Genomic DNA, 14,428 nt, shown 5'->3' on the forward strand with positions numbered 1-14,428 from the left:
GTATATATATATATATATATATATATATACACGTCAGCTCTTTCTTCTTTTGTGTTTGTTCATTTCCTCGGTTCGTCTCTGTAAGTCTTTCTATTCTGCTGTTGTCCATCTCCGAGCTTTTCACTTGTGACTCTGTCTGTGTGTTTGGCCTTTAGTTAATCCTTTCTGCCTCAGCTGGGCTCGGTAGAAAACCTCAAATCACTGTTACACACCCTCCTCCCCCTCCGACAGTCACCTCTCTCTCACTCTCAGGTTTGTTTTCTATCTGACTTTTTTCTCCCCTATTCAACATCGTTCTCTTTCACTTTTTCATTCACACTCGGCCTTTTTTGGCCTGTGGCCCATTTCTTTCTCCATTCCCTCCCCGTTTTTTGGACCGTGCCTCTTTTGTGCCCATGTCTGCCCATGAGTGCTTGAAATATTGATGTGGGTGGTTCTCGCCGTTCCTCTGTTTAGTCATAATAAGGACGGTCGATAGAGGATTGGAAACAAAACAAAAAAAATAGTTTTTTTGCACTTCTACTGGATTGCAAACGGGAACACTTGCGGCACACGGCACAAACAAAAACATTGGCAGAAAAGAAAAAGCAGCTGCCACAGAGTAGACGCGGCGAGGGAGCGCATGAAAGCTGAGACGACCTTCAAGTGAACAATGCACATGGTTGCGTAACATCAATGAGGAGGAGGTGATGGAAGATGGCTGAGGATTTAGCCTTGAGATCCAAATGCAGACGAGGGGTCAGGAGGTAGAGCGAGTCGTCCTCTAATCAGAAGGTCGGCGGTTCGATTACCCGGCTCCGCCGGTCCACATGTCAAAGTGTCCTTGGGCAAGATGCTGAACCACAAGCTGCTCCCAGTGTATCATCAGTGTGTGTGTGTGTGTGTGTGTGTGTGTGAGTGAATGTGGCTTGTTAGTGTAAAACGCTTTCATTGGTCGATAAGATTAGAGAAGCGCTATAAAACCCGAGCACATGCCTTTAAGATCTCGCTGCCGTCATTTGATCTGCAAATGAAAATATTGGCTCTTTTGCGAACTGTTGAATGGATCAGGCTGCTTCTCCTCTACACATCACTCCTGATGAAAAGAGGTTCTCCTGCAACAATGAGCTTCTGAGATCAAGGACTGAAAACTTCAGAGGAAAAAAAAAAGAATAAGAAAGGAATAGATACTGATTTGTTTCCTTTTAACAGTGGGAACAGACAGTGACTGTCTGAGTCAAAAGGAACAAGGGCGTCAGGTAAATGCATTTCTCATTGGACGCTTGGTGAACCAGGAATTCAAATATATCGCACTATAATCACAACACAATCATCATATTTTGAAGTTATAAAAAAATAAAAGTACTGCAGAAAACAAGTACAATCAATTAGAGGAAGTGTTACACATTCAGTTCTTTATTGATAGCAAAATAAATCCGGCCCACCCTGCAGCTGCAGCTTTATGTTCACATAAATACCTCAAGGTCTTTTTTATCACATTATATCTAATAATGCTAAAGCTAGCATTTAGCCGCTAGCTGCTTGTTCACCAGGACATGACGTGTAAAGTGTTGAGAACAGTGACAGCAGTGTGCTCGCGCTGATCACTCGACACCCAGAAGAAGAAAATGGAAATCAAAATGGAAATAAGTAATTTTAGAAAGTATCCTTGAAAAATAATTTTCATATCCATCTTTGGTGAGGTGGGACTATATCGGCTGAGCTCAGGTTGACATGGCAACATTTTAATTAAAACATGTAAATGTTGAAAAGAGTAATTACGTTAGTAAACAAACCAAATTGATCTTGGTAAATGTGAATAGCAAGTAAATGGCCAGAACGAAACCTTGTCTGACAGCAGCTGTGTCTTGAAGATGATGACCAGTCACCTCATATAATCAACAAAGCCCCTCACTCATGCATCCATTCACTCATCTATTTATTCACGCAGCCTGAATGATTTAACCCCAGAGGCTGAGGCGGTGCAGCGTACGGCCAGCTGCAGCCGCCACAGCTGAATGTTGAAGCCAAAGCAGAGGTGTCTGACGGAGGCTGCGATGAGTCCGACTCTTTCCATCCCACATTTCTCTCAATGCAACCAACAGCAAGGGCGCGTTTGTTTATTTAGCAAGTACACAACAAGTAATCACCAACGCAATGTTTGTGTATAAATACTCCAAAGGGACCAATGAGATGAAGAGAAAAGAGTTGACACAGGTAATTAGCTCTGTAAATCTTGGGTTCTTGCTTGTACATTTTGATGCATCAATATAAAACTGTCAAAAGAACAAATATAGTAAAGGTAGTAGAGTTTAAAGGCAGATGTCCATGTGTAGTGTGATTATAGATCAGGTCTAGCTTCTATATCAATACTGTGAAAGTATCAAAGCCTCAGTCCACAGAGAAATGCACACAGCCTGTATTCAGAACCTGAGCCTTAAAACCAGCTGTAGTAGTATGTCAGTATATCAGTTGTGTGATCGTACTAGAATATCTTCTCAGGTATCAGCCATATTAAGAGCAACACTCATGGTTTTGCTGCTGCTTTGTGATACAGACCTCTGATCCCAGTCACTAAGAAAACTATTTGAAATCTCAGGCTTCAAAAAGTCCCTCCAGGTAGTTTCGGGCCGACATTGTGAAGCTTCACCTGCATAGCATCAGTTTGAAAAGACTGCTGAGACCTCTGGCGCCCTGCTTTGAATTGTTGGGGAAAGTCAGTCGTGTTTTTAGAGAAACGAGTCCAAAGCAACCGGTTGCCTCAGTCAGACCCAGTGATTTGTTTACTGTTGTCGAGCCTCATGAGTCATGTTTGAGAGCAGGCACTTGTATGCTATGCCAGCCAACACATAAGGCGGCTTTCACAGCCAGAAGCTCTCACTCCAAGAGCTGTCGGAGGGAGGGTGCATGTGGCTGAACTGTGCCGTTGTCCAAAACGTGCAGCTTCACTTGTGCGCGCTCCGATCGCAGACAAAGGAATCCTATTAATTTAAAATGAAGTCCTCAGGCGGTGACTCATGTGTGAGTGACTTCCTGTTTTGGCGGGTCCACCAGCCAGAGCTGCAGTGCTCCTCCAGATACATGAATGGCAAATAGGCGGTAAATGAACAGCGGTACATGAACGAGCGGATTTGTGAGGAACTCGGTGTGAAGAGGTTCAAACGTCAGCAGAGTCTCGTTGCACAAACCTGCACAACCACACAGGTCCTTTTCACCTGCAACAGCGCCACTACGGCGGGGCAGGCGTACTGGACCTTGGTTGTCACGGTTACAATATGAAACAGGCCGTCTGTACCGAGATTGCCGTACCTGCTTTTGTCGCCGCGGTTACTGTAACAGCGGCGGTGGCGTGGTTAGGTTTAGGAAAAGATTGTGACTTTAGTTTCAAGAAATACTTCCTCAACATGAGCTGATCTTTGTTGTCATGGTTACATTTAGGGATGGCGCGATACTACTAGTATTGACCACAGGTGATCAGTTTTAAGGTAATCGCTGACTAGAAGCGTTAATTGATAATAGTTACAATAATGTGGTGAACATATTCCAGTGTTTTGTCGACGCGGACTTTGTCTATCTTTATACTTCTTTATACTACGTCACAGCACTTCGCACCACCAGATGCTGCCTAGCAACAAAACCTAACTATGGGTCGTAATAAATAAAAGGGAAGGACAGGGAAAGGAGGGTGGGAGAAAGAAAGACGGAGAGGCGAAAAGGAACAGAGAGCATTCCCCAAAATAAGATCTGTTTAAGGAGGTGGACGACCTCTCTCCTCCAAAATGTCACATCTAATATCGAACCCACGGACCTTATCGATTTCAGCCGCTACTGTAGCTCCACCAACTCCACTAAAAGCACTTTGGGTAATTTCCGAGCTATTTGAGCTTTTCAGGTGCAGGAGAGACGGCCAGCAGCTCTGTGATGACTTGTATTCAGACTCATCATAACCACAGTCATTTGCCCCGAGTGTATTGACTGTAATCTATTTTTCAAACTCCGCCACGCGGTCATAACCTTGAGTGAATAACCAGATTCAAACACTACAGCTGGATTATCGCCATCAAAATATGATCAACACACATACGTGCCGACTCTCTGCCTGTGTGAAGACTGAAGGGAAACTCACTTTACTCAGGTCAAGACAGTATCACTCCATCTAAGTGAACAGTTACGACCGACTCTCTCTCTCTCCCAGCTGGCTCATTCACTTTCTGTGGGTGGAGAAAAATAAAACCTCGGGGCTCAGTTTTTGACTAATTGACTTATTAAGACTGACACTTTTTAAACAGAGGATGACATAGGAGGAGGACAGATGGAGAACGTTTGAGGAGGGAGAGGCGGACAGCCCTCCGCAGAGACCCCTCCGTGCGCTACGGCGTGTCATTAAAGTCCTACAAGTGGAAGCGCCGGCTTGTTAGAGGACGAAAAAATGTCCACGGCTGACATGAGGCGATCAGCGTAAAACGGTAAAGTCCCTGCACGCGTGACAGCGAGCTCATAGTTTCCTGGATCAGTCTAAGCTCTGGTGATGTCCCCCCTCTAATAGGCGCCAATGTGAAGGTGGGAGGGTGGAGGGTGGAGGGTGTCGCCTCCCCAGGGCTAACGGTGCGTGTGTTACTGTTACCATGGTTTCACCACCACGGGTCCGACTGGCCTCTTCGTAGGCAGCTGTCACACACCAAATGCTCCCAGATGGCCTGAATTGATTTCATTAGCGGAGCATCTTATGCACGGATCCAGTGATTTCTCTCTCTCTCTCTCGCTCTCGCTCTCGCTCTCGCTCTCTCTCTCGCTCTCGCTCTCACAGGGATTATCTCTCGCGACAGGCTCGTACATTTAGACAGATTTCACCAAGCGCTGTCCCTTATTAACTCTGTCAGTCTATTGGAGATGCACAGAGACACCCTCCTCCTCCTCCTCCACCTCCTCCACCTCCTCCACCACCACCACCACCACCGCCGCTCCTATTCCCTCTTCCTCCCTCCTTCCTCTGTGGCAGCCTGCGCCAAACAGAACATATGGCAGGGACTCAAAGCTAGATAGCGCTCGGTGATGGTTGCACGAGACGCTGTGCTGTTGCCACGGCTGCTGTTCATCCGGTTATTGTAGCTCGTGAAGTGGATAACAACAGTACTGTTATGTACTGTTATGTCACAGAATATCTGCTGAACTGAAAATTGGTCTTTTTCAGGACGGTATCAATCACCAGTATTTAATAGTTTCCCAAATAAGCGATGAATAAAAAAACACATACTTTTCTAAATGTCTCAATGCTGCTTCTCTATAATATATTGTATATTTCTTAATACCCATCAATCATTTCTAAATGAGTCAGTTTTAATGTGTTGTAGTTGATGCTATTGTCTTAAAATCAGCTTCCTCTGTGCCCTTGACCGGCTTTGTAAAGTTTTTTTTTCCAGCACATCAATGTGTCCTTGCAGACTGGCTGTTTTTCTTTTGCTTTTGAAAAATTGCCTCTGTTAGGGAAAAAAAAAAAAAGGTAGTTTTAGCAGAAACATGAATATCTTCAGGCCAATTTCCAACTTGAGTCCAACTTGATGTATTTTTAGGAAACCTATTTACTTACAAATTCTGCTGGCTTCATCTTGTATCTGTGCCAAACAGCCCTGAGATGCATCTGCTCTAAGGAATAAATGATATTTGAACATACATGAATGCTAGAAAAACATCTGTTTTGGTACTCAATACTGCATTTTATACAGTAAGAGAGGATCATCTCAGGTCGGCTTTGGATTTCTAGTAAGACTACTCGAATTGTCGAGTAAATATTTTTGTGGCGTGCCCCAGGGTTCAATCCCGGGTCCTGTTCTTCTTTATTGTATATGCTTCCTTCAAGGCTGAGGAATGCTGCAAATGAACCAGTTCATAAGTCTTGTTGTCCAATCATGTCTGAGGACAAAAGTGTGTTTATCTTCTCCAAATGGATACACACTATAAGGCGGAGTGAAAAGCTTCATGTAGGCAGCTGTGAGAGTTACATATGTTTTCCCCTCTGCACACCTCAGAATCAACATTTAAAAAATTAGTGGCTTTTACCAGCATTGAACAAGTGTGTCCCAGCCAGGTTCATCACTCGTTGTTGTCTGTGCTACTTGCGGTACATTTGTGTATTTGCATGCGTTTTCTTAAGCTGCAGTGTGTTGAGCTCTCAGGGCCACCGTAGGTATCTCTCCTTTTGTTTTACTGTACTTCCTGTAGTGTGCACACAGCCAGTCCGTCAATGAGATTCCATGCTGTTTCATCTGCAACTGAAAAATATCGACCGGAGTGCGGACAAAGACTTTCACAGTATGATCACACCCACACGCCACATGTGTTCATAATTCACCACACAAGTGAAGTGTAAACAAGCTCACCAGAAAACCAGAGAGAGATAAATGTTTCAGGCCCTTTAATGGCTTTCAGTCAGTGACATTCACTTCTGTAACGCAAACTCACTCACACACACACACATTTTTCACACACTGCTGCTGCTGCTCATGCACTTAATCATCCCTGGAGCAAAGTAACAACCTGTTGTGGACAAAATACTGTTTAATATCAGCAGAGAACTGGGGAGCTGTGGTTCGCAGCGGCCTGTGTGGACTCACTTATTTGAGCTTCATTCGATGTGAGTGCTACTTCAGCAAGAGAGCAAAAATAACAGTGACAGAGAGGGAGAGATTATGTTTACATCCCTGTTCTACCGAGGTGTGTGTGTGTGTGTGTGTGTGTGTGTGTACTGTAGGAAAGTATGCAAATGACCATGGTTGCACTTTGGGGATTTGCTTAATGGGATTTTTTTGAGGACAATGTTTAGTCCTTTGGTGCATTTCTGAAATAATGGTTGACACCTTTAGCAGAGAGAAGACGACCAAGCACTACAGACACAGATTTATGCATGTGTGTGTGTGTGTGTGTGTGTGCGTGTGTGTGTGTGTGTGCGCGTGCGCCACGTGGTTTGCCGTTGTTGCATGTTTGTTGTCACTCCGCGCAGACGCTCGGGAAGAAGCTGTCAAAAAAAATTGCTATGGGGAATACATTTGATTTGCAAATGAAAAAACACACCCGCACATTTGCAAAGACACACACGCCTACACACACACACACACACACACACACACACACACACACACACACACACACACACACACACACACACACACACACACACACACACACACAGACACACAGGTGTGTCTGTTCCCTGCAGGGATGATTTGCAACTGAATAGGTGTGTTGCACAGGCTGACTTCTAAGTTTTGACAAAATGCTTCCAGGGGAAAAACAAACCTGTGTGCGCCAAGGACATGCCATTTACCAATGTTGTACCTTTCTCCAACAGAAGCCTGTGAAAACACCTTTAGTCACAGATAGAGTGGCGCTATTAAAATTCAACCAAGTGCTGTTTGCACTAACTTTCCACTCAGTGTCTCCTGCTCTCACTGTGTTCAAGGTCGCACTCACGTGTGTGTGTGTGTGTGTGTGTGTGTGTGTAGATGTGTTGTGTGTGCAGACCGGCAACTAAGTTTCACAGGAATCTGCAGCTTTAAATGTCACCAGACGCTTCACTGTGTCATTTTTCATACTGAAGGTATGCGTGTGTTTTTCTGTGTTTGTCCACTGATGACCTGCACTGTCACCTCTCCATCTCCCTTGTTGCAAAGCACAGGTGTTTCCTCTGATAGCTCTCTCTCTCTCTGTCTCTCTGTCTCTCTTACCAGGAAGTGACAAGCGTCCACACCTCCCCATCCAAAAGAGCGATGTCCAGTAGCAGTCTCACGCAGGCTGACGAGACGGCAGATCAGAGCATGGCCTCACCTCCGCACGCCGCTCTCTGTGAGTATATTCTCTAGCTTTTCTTTTTTTATTTCCTTTGGGAGTTGTGTTTTTTTAAAAGCAGAGTTTTAAAAGTGACTTTGATGCAACTTCAGATGAGCTATAACATTTGACGAGAGGCCCTTACAGCTGTGTGATTGCGTCATGGTTACACTAGTGTGTCGAGCAAACAAACCAAGGCAGCAGAATGCTTAATGCAATGTTTTGTCCCATTTGTTCTATGAGATAAACATTTGGCAGAAAGCAGCTTTTGAAAACTACATTGTTCTTTGCTAGATAAGGCTGCCTCCCTGGCTGCTTTTTAAAAAAAAAAATTTAAAAAATGGCTTGCTAGATACTGTGCTACCATTACTGTGATAGCAACACCGCGGTGGCTACCTCCAGTTTGTTTTCCCACTGACGCTGATAGCGCTGCGCACACAGATGGAGCTCACGGTGCAAGGTACAGTCCATGGATCACAAACAAATTAAAGCGAGCAACTTCTAAGATGTTGGCCTCTCATGTGGCCCAGCACAGTAACTCTGTTACTCTAGTGTGTGTGTGGTGAGGTTAAAGAGGGTGACAACACCTGGCCGGTACGACCACAGACCAGTGTCACCCATCCATCGCAGCGTTTGAATAACACCATAAGTGACATTGAACTGGCTGAACATCTAAAAACATTCACAATGAAAGCAGAAGCTTAGCTAAACACACAACGATGAACCATGAAGTGGAGATTTTTTTTTAATTACTCTGCCTTTATCGGACAGCCGCGATGGAGAGATGAGGAAATGAAAGGACAAAGAGATTGGGAATGACATGCAACAGGGGTCCCCAGTCAAACGTGAGCCGGGGATTTTGTGTTTTATGGTTGGTGCCTTAACCCCCGAGGCCGCTGAAGAGCCTGTTGAAAGAGGTCTCTATATAGAAACAAGCAGAGGGAGGTGCCAAAAGAACAAAGACACATTCTCTTAGTGTTTGTCCAAAATAAAAAACCAACAGAGATTAAAGCTTTTTTACCAAGCAGCTGAAAAATGAAGCCAAAAACCTGCAGTGCCTCTAATGACCACTAGAGTCTGGCTCCAACAGTGAGTCAGTCCCCATAGACTCCCATGTTAAAATGTCCAACTTTACAGCAGAAATAAACATGTTTACAGCCTGGTACAAAAAACTGTTTTGGTCTCTAGAGCTAATTTCCTCCTTATGGCACCGAAGTCTCAGCTCCACACTCATCCCTCCTCTTTGCCCATTTTTAGATTAGCCAGGGAGTTAGGAGACGGAGTCAGGCGCTGCCAAGATGGCGACAGTGCAGCAGCTCACTCTGAGCTTCAAAACTGCTGCGTCCATCTTTATTTAACCTCTGTTTTTTACACAGCTCGAGTATTTACCCTCTTTTTAGCTCTGCTATAGCTAGCTCCCGTCGGGTGCTTTAGCCACTAAATGCTACACTATGTTCACCAGCTAGTTGTTAGCTTTGTTTGCTGTTTGCTGCTGAGTAAGTGGTGGTTTTTAGAGCTGATGAGAGCGGTGAGAGTCAACCAAAACAGAGAAGTTGTGAGCAGTAAAACCAAAACAACAAGCTGTAAGATGCTCGTGGTCATTTCACTCAAGAAATGTTGACTATAGCTGCTTTAATCTTCACTGTTTTCTTATTTACCCAGGTTGTATTATAATTGTACTGTATTTTCTTCTATATGCTTTGTGAACACATGTCAAATGTCAGGCCGGTGTAAATTGAAATTGTAAAAGTGATTTGTAGAAAGCGAGAATCTAAAGTGATGGAAGTGTTGACAGGCCTTGGAGCAGTATCAAGGTGTTAACCATGCACACGCTCATAAACTCAACCCTGCGTGCTCGCACTCACAGATGCAGACTGACGCCTCTCCATCTCCACCTGAGATCAGTCGGGCTTTCGTGTCGGCCTCTAAACCTCCGCGCCGTCTCTAAAATTGGAGCTTGTCGGCGTTCCTGTTGACCCGACTGAGCGACAAGCTTTTGTCTCTGCTGACAGGTTGTCAGTGACAACACGGCACAGTCCTCTGCCGGGTCAAATGACTGACTGCGGTGGCAGGAGGGCTTCAGGAGCTGTTCCCTCCAAAGCCGCAATGTTTAAATAAAGCCGGGTGTAACTGCACTTTAAACAGATGCAAAGCTCACCTCTAAATCTCCACGCTGCTGCTCTTTTTCTAAATAGACATCCTTGTTTACTTGTTTCCTCTCCTGTTACGCCAGAATCACCGCCATGAGAGTTGTGTCGCACACAATAAAAAGCAGAGCTTTTATACTCTATTTATTTAAAAGTTTCCTGTGTGTATATATGTTGTATATATTAGTTTCTGGCTGATTAAACTTGTCAGGCAGACTGGGCCCAAGAGAACTTTTCAAAGTGCAAACGCTGCCAGTTGGAGGAGGATTTGCCAAAACAGTCTTTTTGTTTTAATTAATCTCCTCCCAGATTTGCCTGCCAAATGATGATGTCTTTATAATCTCATCCCGAGGATAAACAGAGCTTTTCTTCTTGTCAAATCCAGATTTGATTCCCTTAGTGGCTGTTATGGCATGCAAATCAGATCTTAAGACAAAGGCTGATGCTGGGAAATTTAAAAATTGAGGTTTGATGTGGCTCAATCTGGGTTCCTCCAGGTGAACCAGGACGTCGTCTACACAGTGTATTTATAGAAATGTGTGAAATGGTTGTTCTGTGAAATCCGTGACATTTGAAGAATATGTGTCTGAACCTCGCTGAGCAAAGAAATTCTTGTAATCTTGGTGTTTTATCAAGATTACACTTTAATATCTTTGCTTTCTTTTTGACTAATGGTGGAAATCAGTGGTGTTTTTTTTTCCTGTTTATTACATCTGCTCTTAATATTTCATCTTTAAAGAGAAGCTTTGTTTTAAAAGAAGGAATAAAGGTGAATTCATTAGTCATTTTTTCCTGCTTCAGCCTGAGTTGATCGGGTCTGACCAGTGGCTTCGTTTGTTCACCCATCCATCCACCGCCGTCGTGTGACTGTGAAAAGTTGTTTCCTGGAACCTCCAAAGTTGAAAGGTTCAGTGTTATTTAGAGCTCTGTTTTCATGCTGGTGCACGGCGTGAACCGCGGTGGCACGGGTGAACTCGTATTTTCCCCCGCCTGCGCCCGCCTGGTATCTCGCTGACTGACCCGGACTTCTGCAGAAACATCAGTAGTGCTGTTCTATGTGATTAGTGAGCTGTCAGGTCTTTTCTGTTCATCACACAACATCACAGATGAAGCATTTTTCATCTGCAGTCTCTGACTTTAGAAAGCGGCTGCGTGTTGATTATTATAGTCTGTGGACACGGTGACAACAATAGATCCATCAGTAAATAATGTTGTGTGAATTTTCGAAACATCACTCTAGAATTTTTATTTTCATTAACAGTAGAAAATAAAAAGCAGTGAGTTTTATATTTTGTCACCATTAAAGGATCCATCTCTTATCCTGGGAACTACAGAAGCCCTGAAAAGGCAACTGAATTTTTTTATTTTATTTATTTTATTTTATATATGTAAAATACAGATGGCTTCTATAGAGAACGAATAAAACCTGTTGGAGCAGAATCCTGCGCAGGTCACTTAAGTTCACTTGTTTTTCCTTCTGGAAAGAGACGCAGCTCTTCAACATCCTGCTTATGTTTCACCCTGCTGCCACAGCTCAGATACCTTCATCAATAATTTAAATCTTTTGATGGGCATTTAATAATAACTGACCTTGTGTGTTTTTCTATATGTCAAATCTCCAAACTGTATGTTGCATTAGTTTAAAAAATGAAGACTGTTTCTTTTTCTTTTCTTTTCTTTTTTTCAGATACATAATTATATAAGATTATTGTACTTGAAAAACATAAATCTGTGTGGGTTCAAATATGCAGAGGAGGAGACGAACTGCAGAGTTTGAATTCACTTCACTGGAGGATAATTGTTTTTTCACAGTTATAACCAGCAGCGCCGATATTTCTGAAGCTGCTTCACCTGTTAATTACACCGTCAGCGGCGTGTTTGTTCATGAAGTTGAACTTCTCTCTCTCAGAGACCTCTCCCTCCCTTTTATTCCTTCAGTTTTCAGACGTTCTTCCACATTGCAGTTGCGCCTGGTTGCACCTGTTGTCATCAACTTTTTTTTTTTCCTGAGCAAATGTTTCTTGCATTTGCTCAAGAAAAAGAGCCGTCACGGTTATTTTAGTATCGAACACTAAATCTCTTTATTGGCAACTTACTTTAACAAATTAAAGATATTAATCGCATTCAGCACCAAAGTTATTGTAGTTTAAAATCACCTTCACTTGAGTGCGGACTCCCTCCGAACCTCAGTTTTGGGGACAGTGTCAGGCCCCCCCTTCATTAGGTATTCCACACAAGTACATTTATTTTCCACTTTAACAGAAAATCCATGTGCAATTTCAGTGGGATTATCAGCAGAGAGCAGCTTCTCTACAAGCCCGATAACCACGCTTTTCTCCAGTCGATGTGCTGCCAGCGGCACCTCCCCCCCCCCCCCGAGAACACCCTGTGTTTCATACATGAGTTCAGTAAACAGGCGTGATCACAGCTAATATTATGTACAGAATGGACGTGCACACAGAGTCCTGCATGGTTGCGTCGGTTAGACTCTCTCGTGTGTTGTCAGGAAGGATGTAGGTTGAGAAGGAGTGAAGGAAAGGCCTCGGGCTTCTCAGACTCAAACAGGAGGTCACTGGCTTATAACAGGACCTTTGCTGTTGCTGTAGGGTAACATATGTCGAGGAAAGATGTATGGAGAAAAGGAGAAGGCGAAGAAATAAACGCAAAGAGAAAGAAAGGATATCTATGATTTTCTATCTTCCACCAATTGATTTCCTGCTTGAGTGTTTCTTGATTGTTACATGTTTCTTGCTCGATTGTGCACAGCAGGAAGTGCACTTCATTTGCTGAGGAGGTTCAAAGGCATGAAATACAGTGAATAAGAAGGGCTTTTAGGGGGAACAAAGGTTTTTACCTCCTCTTGAGAAAGTAGGGCACTTCAGTTCACAAGCAGAATTTTAACATAGTGAATGAAGTAAAGGAGCTAATCAAAGAAAGAGAAGAAGATTTGATTAAGAAGTAGTGCTATTATAACCATTCCCTGACACATGAATCAGTAATCAATGATGTACAGAGAGGCAGGGCTATGTAGGGAAAAGTTATATTAGTATACTGGGAAAGTTGATGTCATTCGATTCCAGCTATATAAATGGAATAGTTTGATATTTTGGGAAATATATTTATTTGTTTTCCTACAGAAAGTTAGACAAGTTGACGACACTCATGTCTGTATGCTAAATATGGAGGCAGAGGAAGCAGTTGGTTAGCTTAGCTTAGCTTAGCATAAACACTCAAAGGAGGGTAAACAGCTGGCTCAGTTCAAAAATATGCCCACCAACACATGGATGGATTACTGAGTGGGTCAACAGGGCACAGGCCCCGGGGCCCAAAGGGTTCAGGTGACCCTTATGCTTGAACTTACAAAGAGACAAAACAACTACAAAGAGACTCAAAACAACTACAAAGAGACAAAACAATTACAAAGAGACAAAACAACTACAAAGAGATAAAACAACTACAAAGAGATAAAACAACTACAAAGAGATAAAACAACTACAAAGAGACACAAAACAACTACAAAGAGATAAAACAACTACAAAGAGATAAAACAACTTCAAAGAGACAAAACAATTACAAAGAGACACAAAACAACTACAAAGAGATAAAACAACTTCAAAGAGACAAAACAATTACAAAGAGACACAAAACAACTACAAAGAGATAAAACAACTACAAAGAGACACAAAACAACTACAAAGAGATAAAACAACTACAAAGAGACACAATACAACTACAAAAGGATCAAAATAACTACAAAAAAGCCTAAAACAACCAAAAAAAGGAAAAACAAAAGTCTCATAGAAACTACAAAGAGACTCAAAACGACCACAGAGATGCAAAGTGACGATGACTTTCAGTATGGGGGGGTTTTGCTCCTGTGATGGAGGGGTGGGGAGTTTTTTGCGGCCCACTGTCTCGTGTCCATGTGCCAGTTAAGTAGTGGTTTTACAGTGACTTACACGCATCGTGGCGAAGCAGCAGCTGAGCTTCCCGCTCTGCTTGTAAACAGATTCACCATGTAACCAGCATTTCACTGTGTATGGATCAAACAGGCGATACACAGTATATATTTTAATTTGTGAGATTTACAGATGCGCTTAGCTGTATTTTTGAGCTTTGTCAGATTTTACTTCAAGTCTTTATCTAGCTAATTTAGCTAATCTAATTGCCCCCTGGCTCTAGCTTCATATCCAGCGCACAGACATGAGAGTAATAATGATCTTATCATCTAACTTGATGTCTCATTGAATTCCCATAGCTTGTGTGTGTGTGTGTGTGTGTGTGTGTGTGTGTGTTTATGTTGTCTATGAAACAATATGTATGAACTGTATCTCCGCTGCGTGTGCTGAGTCATAAAATGTCGTGATATTTACCATGCTAACGAGCGGTGGTTCCAAATGCCAAACGTCTCCCCGGGTAAATGATACCGAGTGTCACAGTGTGGGACGTCTTTGTCCGTAAGACCGCTCTGACATAAGGTT

At 43.2% G+C, this 14,428-nt stretch overlaps 1 protein-coding gene across 1 annotated transcript in view; it reads left to right on the top strand.

Annotated features, from left to right (window-relative positions):
* LOC111222698 (xin actin-binding repeat-containing protein 2-like) overlaps positions 1-14,428 on the top strand; it is a 60,858-nt gene that overhangs the window by 21,692 nt on the left and 24,738 nt on the right. Inside the window, exon 2 of the mRNA XM_022746506.1 lies at positions 7,704-7,818. Within this exon, the coding sequence (XP_022602227.1) occupies positions 7,704-7,818 (115 nt within the window). The remainder of the gene's footprint in view (positions 1-7,703; positions 7,819-14,428) is intronic.

The sequence above is a fragment of the Seriola dumerili genome, unplaced genomic scaffold (assembly GCF_002260705.1).
Source record: "Seriola dumerili isolate Sdu_G_001 unplaced genomic scaffold, Sdu_1.0 BDQW01000105.1, whole genome shotgun sequence".
NCBI lineage: Eukaryota > Metazoa > Chordata > Actinopteri > Carangiformes > Carangidae > Seriola > Seriola dumerili.